Raw genomic sequence first — 16,143 nt, forward strand, 5'->3', positions numbered from 1 at the left:
CCTGTATGAAGCCAATGGTTCACGAAATTCCACATGGCTACTCTTTTTCACATTGCTCTCCAGAGTTGTAGCTCGAAGAGGACTACGGGAGGACTTCTCTTTGCGTGACTTGTTTTGGCTGGAGGACCTGGAGGCTAAAGCAGAAAAAAAAGGAATCCTTTCATCTGCTAGGAGACAAGTGTCATAGGGCTGAGTGGCTTGAAATGCAGTTCTTCTCGAGTTCCATTAGTGCCCAAGAATAGTATTTAAGTTATCACCTTCTCTTCACCAGTAAACTGTTTCAGGCCACCAAGAGTAAGTGGCAAACACTCAAGCAAATCATTGCATTAAGTTCTTTATACAAAACTTCCAAAAGGATATTTAAAAAAAAACATAATTGGGAATGATAAGTAAATCACAGTGGTAGTTCACTCTCTAAATGCAATATTATAAGGGCATTTATTCTTGAAAGCCACTGTCATCAAACTATTAAAATAAGTTAACCAGTTAAAGAAATGGTAAAGACTTCGATGATCACTCCAGTGTAATACTACTGTCAAAAGCCAGTCACAAACACATGTAACTAGTAGCTAGAATGCTGTAGAAACAAGGTATCCGACTATAGTAAGCACAAGTTACAGCAAAGCACCTTTCTAGTGAGTTTCAAGTACCATCAAGAGACAGGCAGCATTTTTCCCCCAGGACAATGCATTCTGGAGAAACAGAAACATTGTTCCAACTTTCTCTGAAATTCATGAACAAAGAAAATTGGGAAAAGAGGATTAAAAAATAAAAATTGGTACTATTCAGAAAGACTTATTCTTACCCTGACCTATACAATTAATCTTTTAAGTAATACACACCTTTCCTGCTTATTTTCCTGGTAGCACTGGCTGAAGGCTTCTTGGCATCCATGACAGAATCAAACACCGCTATGCTGGTAGGTGCTACCTCCAGTTTGTTCTCAATATAGCATAACTAGAATTTCAAGACACAAAACAATACTCAAGTTCATTTCTTGAATGATGAAGCTACAACTTAATTTTCAAGTATACCATTCCTCTCACTTCACAGTATGAAACAATCACATGCAAGAACAGCTGTAAAATTCTGGTTGTATAAACTTCCATAGTCTTGTGACCTGAAACATTAGATTATGAAGATTAGTATAAAAAAAGATTATCCAAACTAAATTCTGTTGACTAAATCTGTTTCCGCAAGTGGGTCACTGCCAATAACACAAAACAACAAAGGTCTTAACATTTGGCCTCACTGTAACATAACTACTAAGAATGAAAACATCTTATGTTCTACAAAAACAAAAAGTCCTGTGGCACCTTACAGACTAACAGATATTTTGGAGCATAAGCTTTCGTGGGCACAGACCCACTTCTTCAGATGCATCTGATGAGGTGGGCCTTCGCCCACTAAAGCTTATGCTCCAAAATATCTGTTAGTCTATAAGGTGCCACAGGACCTCCTGTTGTTTTTGTAGATACAGACTAACATGGCTACCTCTCTGACACTGTGTTCTGTAACGCTAAACTCTAGAGGGAATTCCACATATAAACCTATATAACAAGAATGACCATACTGGGTCAGACCAAATGTACATCTAGCTGTCTTCCAAGAGAAAGCAATGCCAGATGCCCCAGAGAGAGAACGAACAGAACAAGTCGTCATAATCTGTGATCCCTTCCCTGTCATTTATTTCCAGCCTCTGACAAACAGAGGCTAGGGACACAACTTCTACCCATCATGGCTAATAACCACTGGCTGGACCTGTGAACTTATCTAGTTCTTTTTTTAAACCCTGTGGAAGTCCTGGCCTTCACAACCTCCTCTGGCAAGGAGTTCCACAGGCCTACCATGTACTGTGTGCTCTGAGAAGACACAAGAGCTTTCAAGGAGATCATCAAAGTCAACTGCATTAAGGTATAGGTGATTTTATAGGTCAAATACGCTCAACATTTATTGCAGCAGGGATTCTCAAATTCTGTCAGTGTGGGCCACATCTTAACCAAAATCTCATATCATGGACAACCTGCACTCCTGTTTGTGATCACACATCTTCCACATGACAACTACAGTCATTGCTTATATGGAAAAGTAATACTCAAAAATACCAGAGAGGAAGCTGTGCTAGTCTATACACTATCAAAACAAAGAGCAGTCAAGTAGCACTTTAAAGACTAGCAAAATAGTTTATTAGGTGAGCTTTCGTGGGACGGACCCACTTCTTCAGACCATAGCCAGATCAGAACAGACTCAATATTTAAGACACAGAGAACCAAAAACAGTAAGCAAGGAGGACAAATCAGAAAAAGATAATCAAGGTGAGCAAATCAGAGAGTGGAGGGTTTAAACCATGGTTTAAATCGTGATGGGAACTTTCTGAGTCACAAAATAGTCAGATAGGGAACGTGGGAAATAATATATGGGCAAGATCAGATGTGAAACAATCGTGCATAAAAAAATCCACCACGTCTGTGAAAGGCGGACATATAAATAGTGGTAGTTTTCTAACATGCTTTTACACTAATGCTAGGAGTCTGTCTAATAAGATGGGTGAACTGGAGTACCTCATATCAAAGGAGGAAGTTGACATAATAGGCATCTCAGAAACATGGTGGAATGAGGACAATCAGTGGGACACTATCATACCGGGATATAAATTATATCGGAAAGACAGAACAGGTCATGCGGGTGGCGGAGTGGTACTATATGTGAAGGATAATATAGAATCAAATGAAGTAAAAATCCTAAAGGAATCAAAATGTTCCATAGAATCATTATGGATAACAATTCATTCCTCTAATATGAATATGGCATTAGGAATATATTACCGACCACCTAACCAGGACAGTGATAGTGATGCTGAAATGATGAGGGAGATTAGAGAGGCTATCAAAATAAAAAACACAGTAATAATAGGAGATTTCAATTATCCCCATATTGATTGGGTGCATGTCACCTCAGGACGGGATTCAGAGATTAAATTTCTTGATGCCTTAAATGACTGCTTCTTGGAGCAGCTAGTACAGGAACCCACAAGGGGAGAGTCGATTCTCGATCTAGTCTTGACTGGAACGCAGGATCTGGTCCAAGAGGTAACTGTTACTGGACCGCTTGGAAATAGTGACCACAATATAATAACTTTTAATATTCCTGTGTTAGGAAGAACACCGCAGCGGTCAAACACTCTGGCATTTAATTTCAAAAAGGGGAATTACACTAAAATGAGGAAGCTAGTTAAACAGAAACTAAAAGGTAGAGTAATTAAACTAAAATCCCTGGAAGCTGCATGGAAACTGTTTAAAGACACCATACTAGAGGCCCAACTTAAATGTATACCCCAAATAAAAAAACACAGTAAGAGACCTAACAAAGAACCACCATGGCTAAACAGCCATGTTAAAAAGGCAGTGAGAGAGAAAAGGGCAGCTTTTAAAAAGTGGAAGTCAAATCCTAGTGAGGAAAATAGAAAGGAACATAAACACTCCCAAATTAACTGTCATAATGTAGTAAGAAAAGCCAAAAAAGAGTTTGAGGAACAGCTAGCCAAAAATTCAAAAAACAATAGTAAAATGTTTTTTAAATACATTAGAAGCAGGAAGCCTGCTAAAAAAGCAGTGGGGCCCTTGGATGATAAAGATATAAAAGGAGCGATCAAGGAAGACAGTGCCATTGCGGAGCGATTAAATGATTTCTTTGCTTCAGTCTTCACGGCTGAAGATGTTACAGAGGTTCCTAAATCTGAGCCAGCCTTTTTAGGCGACAAATCTGAGGAACTCACTCAGATTGAAGTGACATTAGAGGAGGTTTTGGAATTAATTGATAAGCTGAATAGTAACAAGTCTCCAGGACCAGATGGCATTCACCCAAGGGTTCTGAAAGAACTCAAATGTGAAATTGCGGAGTTATTAACAGTGGTTTGTAACCTATCCTTTAAATCCACTTTGGTACCAAATGACTGGAAGACGGCCAATATAACACCAATATTTAAAAAAGGCTCTAGAGGAGATCCTGGCAATTATAGACCGATAAGTTTAACATCAGTACCAGGCAAATTAGTAGAAACACTAGTAAAGAGTAAAATTGCAAGGCACATAGAAGAGCACGAATTGTTGGGCAAAAGTCAGCATGGTTTCTGCAGAGGGAAGTCGTGTCTGTCTAATCTATTAGAATTCTTTGAAGGGGTTAATAAACATGCGGACAAGGGGCACCCAGTGGACATAATATACCTAGACTTCCAGAAAGCCTTTGACACGGTCCCACACCAAAGGCTTTTATGTAAATTAGGTGGTCATGGGATAGGAGGAAAGGTCCTTTCATGGATCGGGAATTGGTTAAAAGACAGAAAACAAAGGGTGGGAATAAATGGTAAATTTTCACAATGGAGGGGGGTAACTAGTGGTGTTCCCCAGGGCTCAGTCCTGGGACCGATCCTGTTCAACTTGTTCATCAATGATCTGGAAAATGAGGTAAGCAGTGAGGTGGCAAAGTTTGCAGATGACACCAAGTTGTTCAGGACAGTCAAAACCAAAAGGGATTGTGAAGAACTACAAAAAGATCTCAGCAAACTGAGTGATTGGGCAGCAAAATGGCAAATGAAATTTAATGTGGGTAAGTGTAAGGTAATGCATGTTGGAAAAAATAACCCAAATTACACGTACTACATGATGGGGTCAAATTTAGCTACGACAGATCAGGAAAGGGATCTTGGAGTTATAGTGGATAGTTCTCTGAAGACATCCACGCAGTGTGCAGCGGCAGTTAGTAAGGCAAATAGGATGTTAGGAATTATTAAAAAAGGGATCGATAATAAGACAAAAGATATCATACTTCCCCTATATAAAACTATGGTACGCCCACATCTCGAGTACTGCGTGCAGATGTGGTCTCCTCACCTCAAAAAAGATATATTGGCATTAGAAAAGGTTCAGAAAAGGGCGACTAAGATGATTAGGGGCTTGGAAAGGGTCCCATATGGGGAGAGGCTAGAGAGACTGGGACTTTTCAGTTTGGAAAAGAGGCGATTGAGGGGCGATATGATAGAGGTATATAAAATCATGAATGGTGTGGAGAAAGTGAATATAGAAAAATTATTTACCTTTTCCCATAATACAAGAACTAGGGGACACCAAATGAAATTGATGGGTAGTGGGTTCAAAACTAATAAAAGGAAATTTTTCTTCACACAGCGCACAGTCAACCTGTGGAACTCCTTGCCCGAGGCGGCTGTGAAGGCCAGGACTCTATTAGGGTTTAAAAAAGAGCTTGATAAATTTTTGCAGGTCAGGTCCATAAATGGCTATTAGCCAGGGATAAAGTATGGTGCCCTAGCCTTCATAACAAGGGCAGGAGATGGATGGCAGGAGATAAATCACTTGTCTTCTGTTCTCCTTCTCTGGGGCGCCTGGCATTGGCCACCGTCGGCAGATGGGATGCTGGGCTTGATGGACCTTTGGTCTGACCCAGTATGGCCATTCTTATGTTCTTATGTTCTTATGTTCTTATAGGGGCTCGTCTGCATACTTGGCTCAATCTAATTCTTGACCTTCCCCCCCAGCCCTCCACTCTCTGATTTGCTCACCTTGATTATCTTTTTCTGATTTGTCCTCCTTGCTTACTGTTTTTGGTTCTCTGCGTCTTAAATATTGAGTCTGTTCTGGTCTGGCTATGGTCTGAAGAAGTGGGTCCGTCCCACGAAAGCTCACCTAATAAACTATTTTGCTAGTCTTTAAAGTGCTACTTGACTGCTCTTTGTTCAAAAATACTAGTGTAACTATTTTTAACTTAATGTTGTGTCTTTTCTGGACAAAGTTTACAATTAAGAGCCTGAACATTCTCAGAAAAGCATCTGAAAGCAAGGATCTGGATCACTGTCTGGGAAATGCCAATCCATAAAAAGCAAATTACAGAAGATGTTTTTAATCTCTGATCCCACTAAGAAAAAAATATATCTACAAAATACAATACAAAATATTACACAATCTAGGATAGAGCTGCTTCTAAAGTGAACTGATACAACAAAGCAAATCCATACCTCTGATGGAACACCTCTTCTCAGCGTGTCTTGGGTTTTGTAAAGGCACCTCCTTTGATGTGTTGCTCCACATCCTTTCAGTTTACCTATAAACAGAAACATTAAGAACCACAGTATACAAAATAAGAATGCATGCTATCTTGATCACTACGAAATGAAGATGTTTTACATTCAAATTACATATTGACACTATTCACATCACCAGTTGGATCAGAGAGCCAACAGTGACTGACAAAAAAAAAAAAAAAGCAGCTTGTAATTTTCTTTAAAAAGAACAAGTGAACTACTAATGACAATAGAGATACGATAAATAAGAATGCTTACAAAGGACAAACAAGGGTCATCCTTAGAGAATTTTGAAAAGCTGTGAAAATGTGTGGCCCTGCCAATGGATGAATAAAAGTAACAAATTACACATTATGTGCCGCCTTACCCTTCAAAAGAAATAAAAGTCTGACATCTGATTGAGATCTAGAAGCATGACAATACAAAATATTGTCTTATTTTTTTAAAGAGTGTAAGATGACTCACTATTTAGTGACATATTCTTAAAACTCCACAGAGATGACATGATTTAAAGGCAAGAAAAACACGAAAAACAGTTTGTTAGACAGCTCCTAATACCGCCTCTAAACATAGTCAGAATCTGTCCTTAAAATAGTAACAGAGAAACAGAATATAGACTAACATGGCTATCAAAACAAAAAGGCAGTCCAGTAGCACTTTAAAGACTAACAAAATAATTTATTAGGTGATGAGCTTTCATGGCACAGATCCACTTATGGTTATGGTCTGAAGAAGTGGATCTGTCCCACGAAAGCTCATCACCTAATAAATTATTTTGTTAGTCTTTAAAGCGCTACTGGACTGCCTTTTTGTCCCGAAATAGCTTTGGGTAGGATAAAAACAAAAATATTTAAGTCAACAGAGCAACTTACTTTGAAGGTTAAAGAAATAAGAATTGTATTTAAACTTCCATGACCTGAAATCATCCTGCCATTCTAGATTACCTGAGACTGCAGGCCCCAGAAATTCCTCAGGTCCCTGGCTGCAGGACAGAGGTCCAATCTACAGATTTACATAGCCCACATTATTATTAGGGGGACTGGACTCAATGACCTCTCAAGGTCCCTTCCAGTTCTAGTGTTCTATGACTCTGGTAGAGAACAAGAAGAAGTCCTGTGGCACCTTATAGACTAAGATATTTTGGAGCCTAAACTGTCATGGGCAAAGACCCACTTCATCAGAACTGATCTGACGAAGCGGGTCTTTGCCCACGAAAGCTTAAGCTCCAAAATATCTGCTAGTCTATAAGATGCCACAGGACTTCTTGTTCTCGAAGATTCAGACTAACATAGCTACCTTACCGATATATGATTATGTCAGTACCTGAAATCGCCCTTCCTGTCTCTGTGGTGTGAAGTGGACCCTCCTTCCCAATATGGACCACTTCTACAGAGCAGAGCAAACAAATTTTTAAATAGCAGTTTGAGAAGAGATATATAAATAAGTACTTTCTGCGAGAAAGTTACTCCAGTTTGAAGAAAGACTCTACATCAGGCGTGTCCAACCCGTGGCCCTGGACAGCTAGTAATGTGGCCCCACAAGATCGTAAACTTTTAACATTATTATGGGATTTATATACATTAACTATATTATATATTTTATATGTGGCCCAAGACAATTCCTCTTCACTCAATGCGGCCCAGGCAAGCCAAAAAGGTTGGACACCCATGCTCTACATTCTGTAGAGGTACGCAAGATGGCAGAGCAGAACACTAGTAGCAGAAAACAGACCATGTCCCCAGTCTTCCTCTCAGTGAAATCAATGATAAAACTTCCACTGAATTCTATCATTTACATTCTGAAGTTAAGGAACACATCAGAATTCCGTCACTACCACTGGTTACTGTTACCTCAAAAAGAATGAAAAAGCAACTCAACAGTATGGACTAATGAACTCTTAGGAAAAAAGCAAGTTATGCAAAAAGTGGTTATATAATACATGAATTTTTTTCTTTAAAAGGCAAAATTAGTGTGACAGTGGCAGTATTTAAAAGGAAAGAGCTTTGAAACAAGAGTTGTACAAGGAAATGAAGTGATTTTTATGAGGACTATGCTCTAAAAATCCTAAAAAGAAACCTACACAGTTAATAAGAACTCCCATTATCAGCCCCTTTCTCCCCTCCTCAAAACTCATGAACTTAGAATATATCCTAGCTTCACAGCTACCACAAGTTCTCGAGGAATTGCTGTTATGGAGGGTAAAAAGGCAAAATTAGAAGATGAATGTAAAAATGTAACCAAGATTTATGAAGTTATAGGAGCTTTCTTTGTGCCCTTCCTGAAGTCAATCCTTGACAAATTTTTCAGTAGGTAGGTCATGACATCAAAGGTCAGCCATTGATGAACAGCAAGATGAAAGGGCTGGGATGAGAAAACTAGCTGTCCACCTGCTATCCTTACCCAGACACCAACATTCTCCTCCTCTTGTGGAACTTAGCAGTTCTGAATGAGAGGTTCTTTCTCCCTCACTTCCCCAAGTCCACTGTTACAAACATAGAGGTCTTCCTCTATGGTTAAGATGAAGGTTCCCCCCAAACTATACAAGGCCCTTCTTTCCATAAAAGGTGGATGCTGCCCCATGAAATCAAAACCTTCTAATTTAAGCTACTTTGTCAGCTCCAGTATCTTCTGCGTATAGTAAATCTACCATGTATCACTACAAGAATATCCAAGAGTCAACAGGAAAATTTGAAACCTGGACCCTCAGATCTCCAAGTTTGACCGATACCACTTGAGACACATGAGTAACCACGCATAGCTGTCACAATGTGTGGTACACTAAATGCCTAAATAGGTATGTGGGTGAAACCAGACAATCACCATGCTCTTGAATAAACTCATACAGGGTGTCTGTCTTTTATCAGTTTCCCAGTACCCATGGTGAACACTTTTCGTAAAGTGATCAATCTGTCTGACCTGTCAATTCTCATTCCCAAAGGAAACCTGCACAAAACTTCGAAAAAACACACAACCTTGGTGCTTAAATGCATAACTTTGCTAAACACTAAAAACTGAACAGACATACCTAAGAATCTGCAACCCATCAATCCCCTCTCTTTGTTCTACGACTGCAGAGATATTGACAGACCATACTACCTTAAATGGGCTATTGGAATATGTTATTGCTATGTACGTTAAACAACGAGTTTTACCTTGCACTTAGCTATGACACTTGGGGAACCTTTACCAGATGCAAATAAGAGCCTTGAGTGGGTCGAAGGCTTGCCTCTGTCACGAATAGAAGTTGGTCCAATAAAAATTTTTTACTTTACCTACCTTGTCTCTCTTATATTCTGGGACATACATGGCTACAATGACACTCCATGCAACTTATACAGAATGTCTCAATGATCCCAAAAGTTTAAGAAAGTAACAGCTCCTCAAGCTGGTCTAGTGGTCCAGAGCTTTGGACCCCACTTGCTTTACAGAACGTTTAAAGCAGACATAACTAGCTAAGTGCTGGAAAGGAGAAAGGTAGAAGAGGAAACACACACCATTAGTGCATGACAGGGCAGAATTTCTAAACTGAACATCAAGAGTCACAAGAATCAGGCAAGCTAATTTCCACAATCCTGCTTCCGGAATGGAGACTGAGGAAACCAGTCATGTCGAACACCTGCTTGCTGTATCAAGTGATTTAGGCTGTAAAGGCACAGTGTCTCCTTATGTCAGAAATCTCCTGCAGTGATGGAGAAGCATGAAATAACTGAAAACTACTATATTAGACAACTGGAAAGCAAGTGCTTATGAAAAGAGCCTTCCATCCTTCCATGGCATCAATTATGGAAATACAGGAAACCTCCCAAGATGCTAGCCCAAATAAAAACCTACTGGAACCTACCAGCTAATAGGTACGGCCAAAAATTACTTCCAGCCAATGGACCTTTTCTTAGTATAGGGATGAGGTAAAATAATAATAGTCTAATAGTTATACAAACTTTTTATCTGTATAATTATAGCACCGATGAGCTTTTGTTATGGACCAGGACCCAAAGGCAGTAAGTGCTGTATAGACTCCAAAACATCTCATGTTCTACATTTCATTGTTCTGCAACAATACAGTGTAACGCTGAACACTGTATGTTCTCAAGGCTTTTAAGAGAAATGTTAAAAAATATTCAAAGTTGTTGCTTGCAACTTGCATCCAGAGCAAAAAGTCAAGTGGACTGAGCTGAACCAAGGCAATCCAAGATAATGAAACTGTAAAATCATACATTTGATGCTATCTTAAATATCTATGACTTCTGGAGGTCTTCAACTACAAACCATCACAACTGGTTAAGAACACTGCCACAACAGAAGTGTGTACAGTAGACTCCTGAGATATGCACACTCAAGTTGCACAAATCTCAGGTTAATGCAACTCTGTGCAGCAGGGAGCTGGCGCCTGGCTCTGGGCTGCCTGCCACTCAGGGGAGCCGTGAAACTGAGCAGCGCAGCAGCTACTGCACTGGTCAGTTTCCTCACTCCTGTCAGTGGTGGTAGCCAAGAGTCTGACTTTCAGCTGCTGCCACTGACAGGAACAGCTGCTGCCACTGAGGGGAGCAGGGAAACCACTCCTGTCAGGAGTGGCAGCCTCACTCTCGCCACTGACAGGGGTTCTCGGCTGCCTACCACTCATAGGAGACACTTCCTGGCTCCTCCAAGTTATGCAAAACTTGACTTACGCGGGGTTGTGCAAGAATGCAACCTCCACATAAGTCAGGGATCTACTATATAAAGGTTTTCTAGCTCAACCTCCCAATCGCTATTCAACTTTTCCCCAGCTCCTAGCTTCTAAAAACACAGACACAGTATGCTCTGCCCTACTCTGCTTTGTGAATAACTCCACTGCCTGCCTCTGCTACGGTATTCAGTTACAGTAAGATCATGAGAATTATGAACTCACAGGATAGAACACACCTCATTTGGAACTGGAAACATGCAACCAGGGAGTAGCAAAGATATACACACAAAACGGAAATATATGGCACAGTACAGACAGATGAGCAAAGTTTAAAAAAGATTTGACAAGGTAAGGAAACTATTTCCATGCTTGTTTCATTTCAATTAACATGGTTAGATGCAGCACTTTTTTCTGCATAGCAAAGTTTCAAAGGTATATCAAGTCAACATTCAGTTGTAAACTTTTGAAAGAATGACCATAACATTCAGAGTCATGAACAACCTCCGTACCTAAGGTATTTGTAACTTAAATTCCTTGTAAACTGTGTAGCCATGCAGTAGCCTATTTACTGTTGCACAGGCACTCAGAGAATATACCTGGGGAATTCGGTTGCCGGGGAGGGGAGCCTACCCTGCAGCCCCAGCCCCCAGAGCTTTCTTGGCATGGAGAGGCATCTCTCCCCTCCCTGATGCAGGGAGAGAGAACTAGGAGTCCTCTCTCCCTGCTGTGGCCCCACCACATACTCCCGCACCCTTACCCTTGGCCCCATCCCAGAACCTGTGCCCCTCTGCCCCAGCCAGAGAATTGACCCCCTACAACCAACCCTCTGCCCCAGCCCTGAGCCCACATCCCAACCCACTGGCCAAGTCCTCAACCTCTCATCCCCAGAGCCTGCATCCCCAATCAGAGCTCACACACTTTGCACCTTTAACCCAGTCCTGAGCCCCTTCCCATACACCAAACCCTCATCCTCACCCCCAGTACATTAACTGTGTTTTGTGCATCAATATATTGGTGATGTGTCACATATCACCTCCATATTGGTGCACAAAGCAAAATTCACTCTGCATGTGGATGAGAAAAATTAGAGGGAACATTGTTCATAACTGAGGTTCTATTGTCTATGATACTGGTCAGTTTCATTTCTGCACAGAGTTCTGAACAGCAATGCAAATAGCCAGTTGTGTTAATCCCATACTGTTCCTGTTTGAGAAAAGTGAGGGGATCAGGAATACTAGAGCAGTCTACGCTTTCAGAAAGACAATACTGCATCATTTTCCATTTGACCATAAGGGCACGAAAAACATTAAAAGGCTTTCAAAGCCCATTTACAATTTTGTTGATGCACACTTCATTTTCTTTCAGTCCACGGAAACAGACATCACGACATCTTTCTATTGCTTCAACTCATGTAATGCAGGCAGAGAACCCAATACTACAAAAGCGAGTCTCAACAAACTACCTCCTCAGCAAGATTAAGACAGGTAGGCAGAAATATAAACATCGCACGGCATGGCATCCATATGCCTGCAAACCACAACACAGCTAGTACACCTATTTTTAAGCTTACCACCCATGAGAGTATAAACTGAACTCTAATATTTATTGGCACGGACAATGATTTAGAAAAGGACAGCGCACAAAACAGCATTAAGTACAAACAGCCTCCATCTTCAAATAAGGTTCAAAAAACAACAAGATAAGTTGGGAGGATAGGTCCATCGGTGGCTCTTAGCCAGGACAGGCAGGGATGGTGTCCCTAGCTTCTCTTTACCAGAAGCTGGGAATGGGGATCCCTTGATTACCTGTTCTGTTCATTCTCTCTGGGGTACCCGGCACTCACCACTGTCTGAGAACAGGGTAACTTTATTCTGACCCAGTATGGCCATTCTTACATCTTACATTTCAAAAACTGATTTCCCTTCTTTTTTGTATATTTAATAAAAAATATGTTATAAGGATTTTTAATGGTGTTTGTACTACGGTAATAAGCAGGCTGAAGTCTCTGCACACCATAAGCTGGTTTAACACTGTTTAATAATGGACAGATATTGAGTTAACACTTTTCCTTCTCCCAAAAATACAACTATATTAATGCAATAAAATCAATAAGAACAGCTGTTCAAAAAAGGAAAGTGTTGAACACTATTTTCAGTCACAATATAGCAGAAGCTGTCCCCAAAAATACTAAAGCAGAGGAATGATTTTAATACAATGAACTTAGGCTGTCATGTACACAGATCAAAATAATACAACTTGGAAAACATGTTTTCCTCTTGTGTTGCACCATCTTTATCGTCAGCATCTCCTGCTATAGCATTTTTTAAGCTAGTGTTTGCACCTCAGCTTTTGTCTACAGCAAAAAAGAACCTAGAAATCCTCAAAAGATGTGACTGTACAATTCCTGGCATTACAAATCATCTTCCTCCGCTCATCAGGAACTTTGACATTTGCTGGATTTTCATTCGTGAAAGTTGGCTGTATCTCTAACAGGAATGTCAACTGAAAAAAGGAATCACACCTCTGATTGACCTTTACCTATTATTACTACATGTAACATATAATATCAACATAACTGAAAACTAATGAAGAAAAAATTCAATGTTTGTCATTTGTTTATTTTTTATATTTTACAGCCCTTTGGTTGAAATCTCGGGGCCACTGGAGTCAATGGTATTTCGCCTTTAACTCAGATGGGATCAGGATTTCACCCTCTGTTGTTAATCAATTTCAAATGACCTGGTATAGTTAAATGAACTTGCTTCCAATTTTGTTTGTAGTTCTTCATACAAGTCTTTCAAGCAAATACCTGATTCTGCAAACCTGTGCCAGTGAGTAATTTTACTCGCTTAACTAGGTCCACTGAAATCACACTAGACAGAACTCATCAAAATTAAATACTTCTGCTCTGTAACACCTATACATCTTGCAAACACTTACGCCATGAACAACTTCATTTGTTTGAATGCCAGTCCAGCAAAACACTTAAGCATGTGCCCAATGTCTTGTCCACATTCGGAGAGTTTTGTCAGTATGGTTATATTTATACAGTTAAGTGGCAAAAGCCTTCCACCATGGTCACTGTTATACCAGTATGATTTATGTCAGTTCAACCAATATAAGCTGTACTAGTGTAACTGTGCCCCATTAGGGCTTATACTAACAATAGCTGTTAGCTCTTTTTGGTAAAGCAGTCACATCTCTTAACAGCATGGTTATATAAGTATAAAAATGTACATAAAAATGAACTTTAGATACACTACTAGACCTACTGACTTTCAACTGCTATTATTTGGATGTTTAAAGGACATGTGCCTAACACCAGTTTCATCTTATCCAAGAACAGTAGCATTAAAATCAACAGTATATTGATGTGAGTAAAATTCTCCTGGGCCTGTGAGAAATTAATGTTCTTGTAAATTCTTAAAACAAATTTAAATTGTCTTAAAAACATGATACATCTTTGCTATTAATAGCATCCCTATATGCTCAAAAAAGTTTACAGTGTTAGTGTGCACGCATCTTTAACTATATGATTTTACTAATGAAGCTGGTTTAGGGACAAAAATTGTATGAAGTGGCTCATTGTCTCACTTATTCTTAGTGCATCCACACATCAGCATAGTTTGACAGAACCATTTTGCTGAATCCACACAGAGTGTACCTTACAAATGTGGTTGCACCAGTACATTCCGGGACTCTTAAGGCAGATCTATCCTGGATTATCTAGACCTTTTGCTTAACAACAACATTTTTGGCTATTTTTCAGATGTGTGTGATGCAATGTGGTACAAACTGCAAGAAAACCAGAAAGTAAAATTGACCAGTCCAGATGCAGACCTGCATGTGTTTAATCACACTTTGAAGTAAAGCACCTACATTTGCAGGCACTGCAGAGCTTGTCTATGCAAGAAAGTTTATCTATTTTAACAGCACCAGTGTCGTTAAAGTAGGATCATTCTCCTAACAACTGTGGAGGCAGCTGTTATGCCACAACAACTTAGTCAGTCCCATACAGAAAAGGAAGTGAGATATACAGGTTGGACCTCCCTGGTCTGGCATTGTGGAGACCTGACACATCCCAGATAAAGGAGTTTGCCAGACTACTGGAGGCCAGGCCTCTTGGCTACCCTAGGGGGCTGAAGTCTACCAGCCCAGGCTCCCTGCTGCCTGCCCCACAGGCTGCTAGCCCTGCCAGACTGGTTCTGCTCCAAGCCTGCCAGGCCCATGGGCTGCTGGTCCCCCTCTGCCCCCAGATGCTGGCAACCTTTACCTCTGGGGCTCTCTGGTCCAGCAACATCCATGATTCACAAACACTGACAGACCAGAGAAGTTCTACCTGTACCATTATAACTTAACCGTTGGCTGTACTAATTTAATGGCATCCATGGCTATACTAATATAAATATATTACTTTTTTTTTAAAAAAGCATCACAACCCAAAATGACAGTCATACCCCTACAAAATCTGCATACAGATCAGCCCACAAACAAGTAGCTTAACCAAAATTTGTAAATTGCTTGCTGTGTTATGAGCAAGCGCTACTTAAGGCGTACACACAGATTATATACATCTGAAATATACCTATGCTTTTGAAGACAAGGCTATGAAAGTCATACCACCAGCTGACTCAGCCACTTAATTTACATTTGGAATTTTAAAGCCAGGCTTACAAGCCTGCTGGTAACACAGGGAAAAGGGATGCATTTAATTAGGGTTACCGGGGCCACACTCTGAGAAAACCATCCAGCATCGTCCGTCAAGTTCTCAAATGAAACCCGCACGGAAAAAGCAAAAAATGAAGAACTCAAACAACATGAAGATCCACTGAGACTGAAGGACAACAACTGGGGCACTCCTGGAGTCAGCTAGAAGTTTTGTCCCAAGACAGAGTGAAGTGGAGACGACTTGTAGATGACCTATACTCTGCCCGAAATACAAGAGTTTGGGTAAATAAGTCACATTTGGCCTTTCAAAAAAAGAGGACATCCCTGAGAGGGAGTAGATCTGTATCAGTATCTACCAACTCAGGTATCAGAGGAGCAGCCATGTTAGTCTGCATCTCCAAAAAACAAGAAGCCCCATGGCACCTTATAGACTAACAGATGTTTTGGAGCCTACACTTTTGTGGGCAAAGACCCGCTTCTGACGAAGCAGGTCTTCGCCCACGAAAGTTTACACTCCAAAATATTTGTTAGTCTACAAAGGTGCCACAGGACTTCTTGTTTCTGAAGATACAGACTAACTGGGCTGCCCCTCTGAAACAGGGCTTCTTGTGTTTATCAGCTCACGCTGCATTCACCTGCTATAGATGGCACATTACTGCCACATGAGTTGGTAGATACTGATCGACACACGCCCTCTTTATTGGACGGTAACCCT

General features: G+C 40.4%; 1 protein-coding gene across 1 annotated transcript in view; it reads right to left on the reverse strand.

Moving 5' to 3' along the window:
- CEP350 (centrosomal protein 350) overlaps nucleotides 1–16,143 on the reverse strand; it is a 104,237-nt gene that overhangs the window by 87,526 nt on the left and 568 nt on the right. The window contains exons 2-5 of the mRNA XM_075003319.1: nucleotides 6,029–6,114; nucleotides 1,047–1,120; nucleotides 843–957; nucleotides 2–134 (exon numbers count right to left, since the gene is read on the reverse strand). Of these exons, the coding sequence (XP_074859420.1) occupies nucleotides 2–134; nucleotides 843–957; nucleotides 1,047–1,120; nucleotides 6,029–6,101 (395 nt within the window). The 5' untranslated portion in view covers nucleotides 6,102–6,114. The remainder of the gene's footprint in view (nucleotide 1; nucleotides 135–842; nucleotides 958–1,046; nucleotides 1,121–6,028; nucleotides 6,115–16,143) is intronic.

The sequence above is a fragment of the Carettochelys insculpta genome, chromosome 9, assembly GCF_033958435.1.
Source record: "Carettochelys insculpta isolate YL-2023 chromosome 9, ASM3395843v1, whole genome shotgun sequence".
NCBI lineage: Eukaryota > Metazoa > Chordata > Testudines > Carettochelyidae > Carettochelys > Carettochelys insculpta.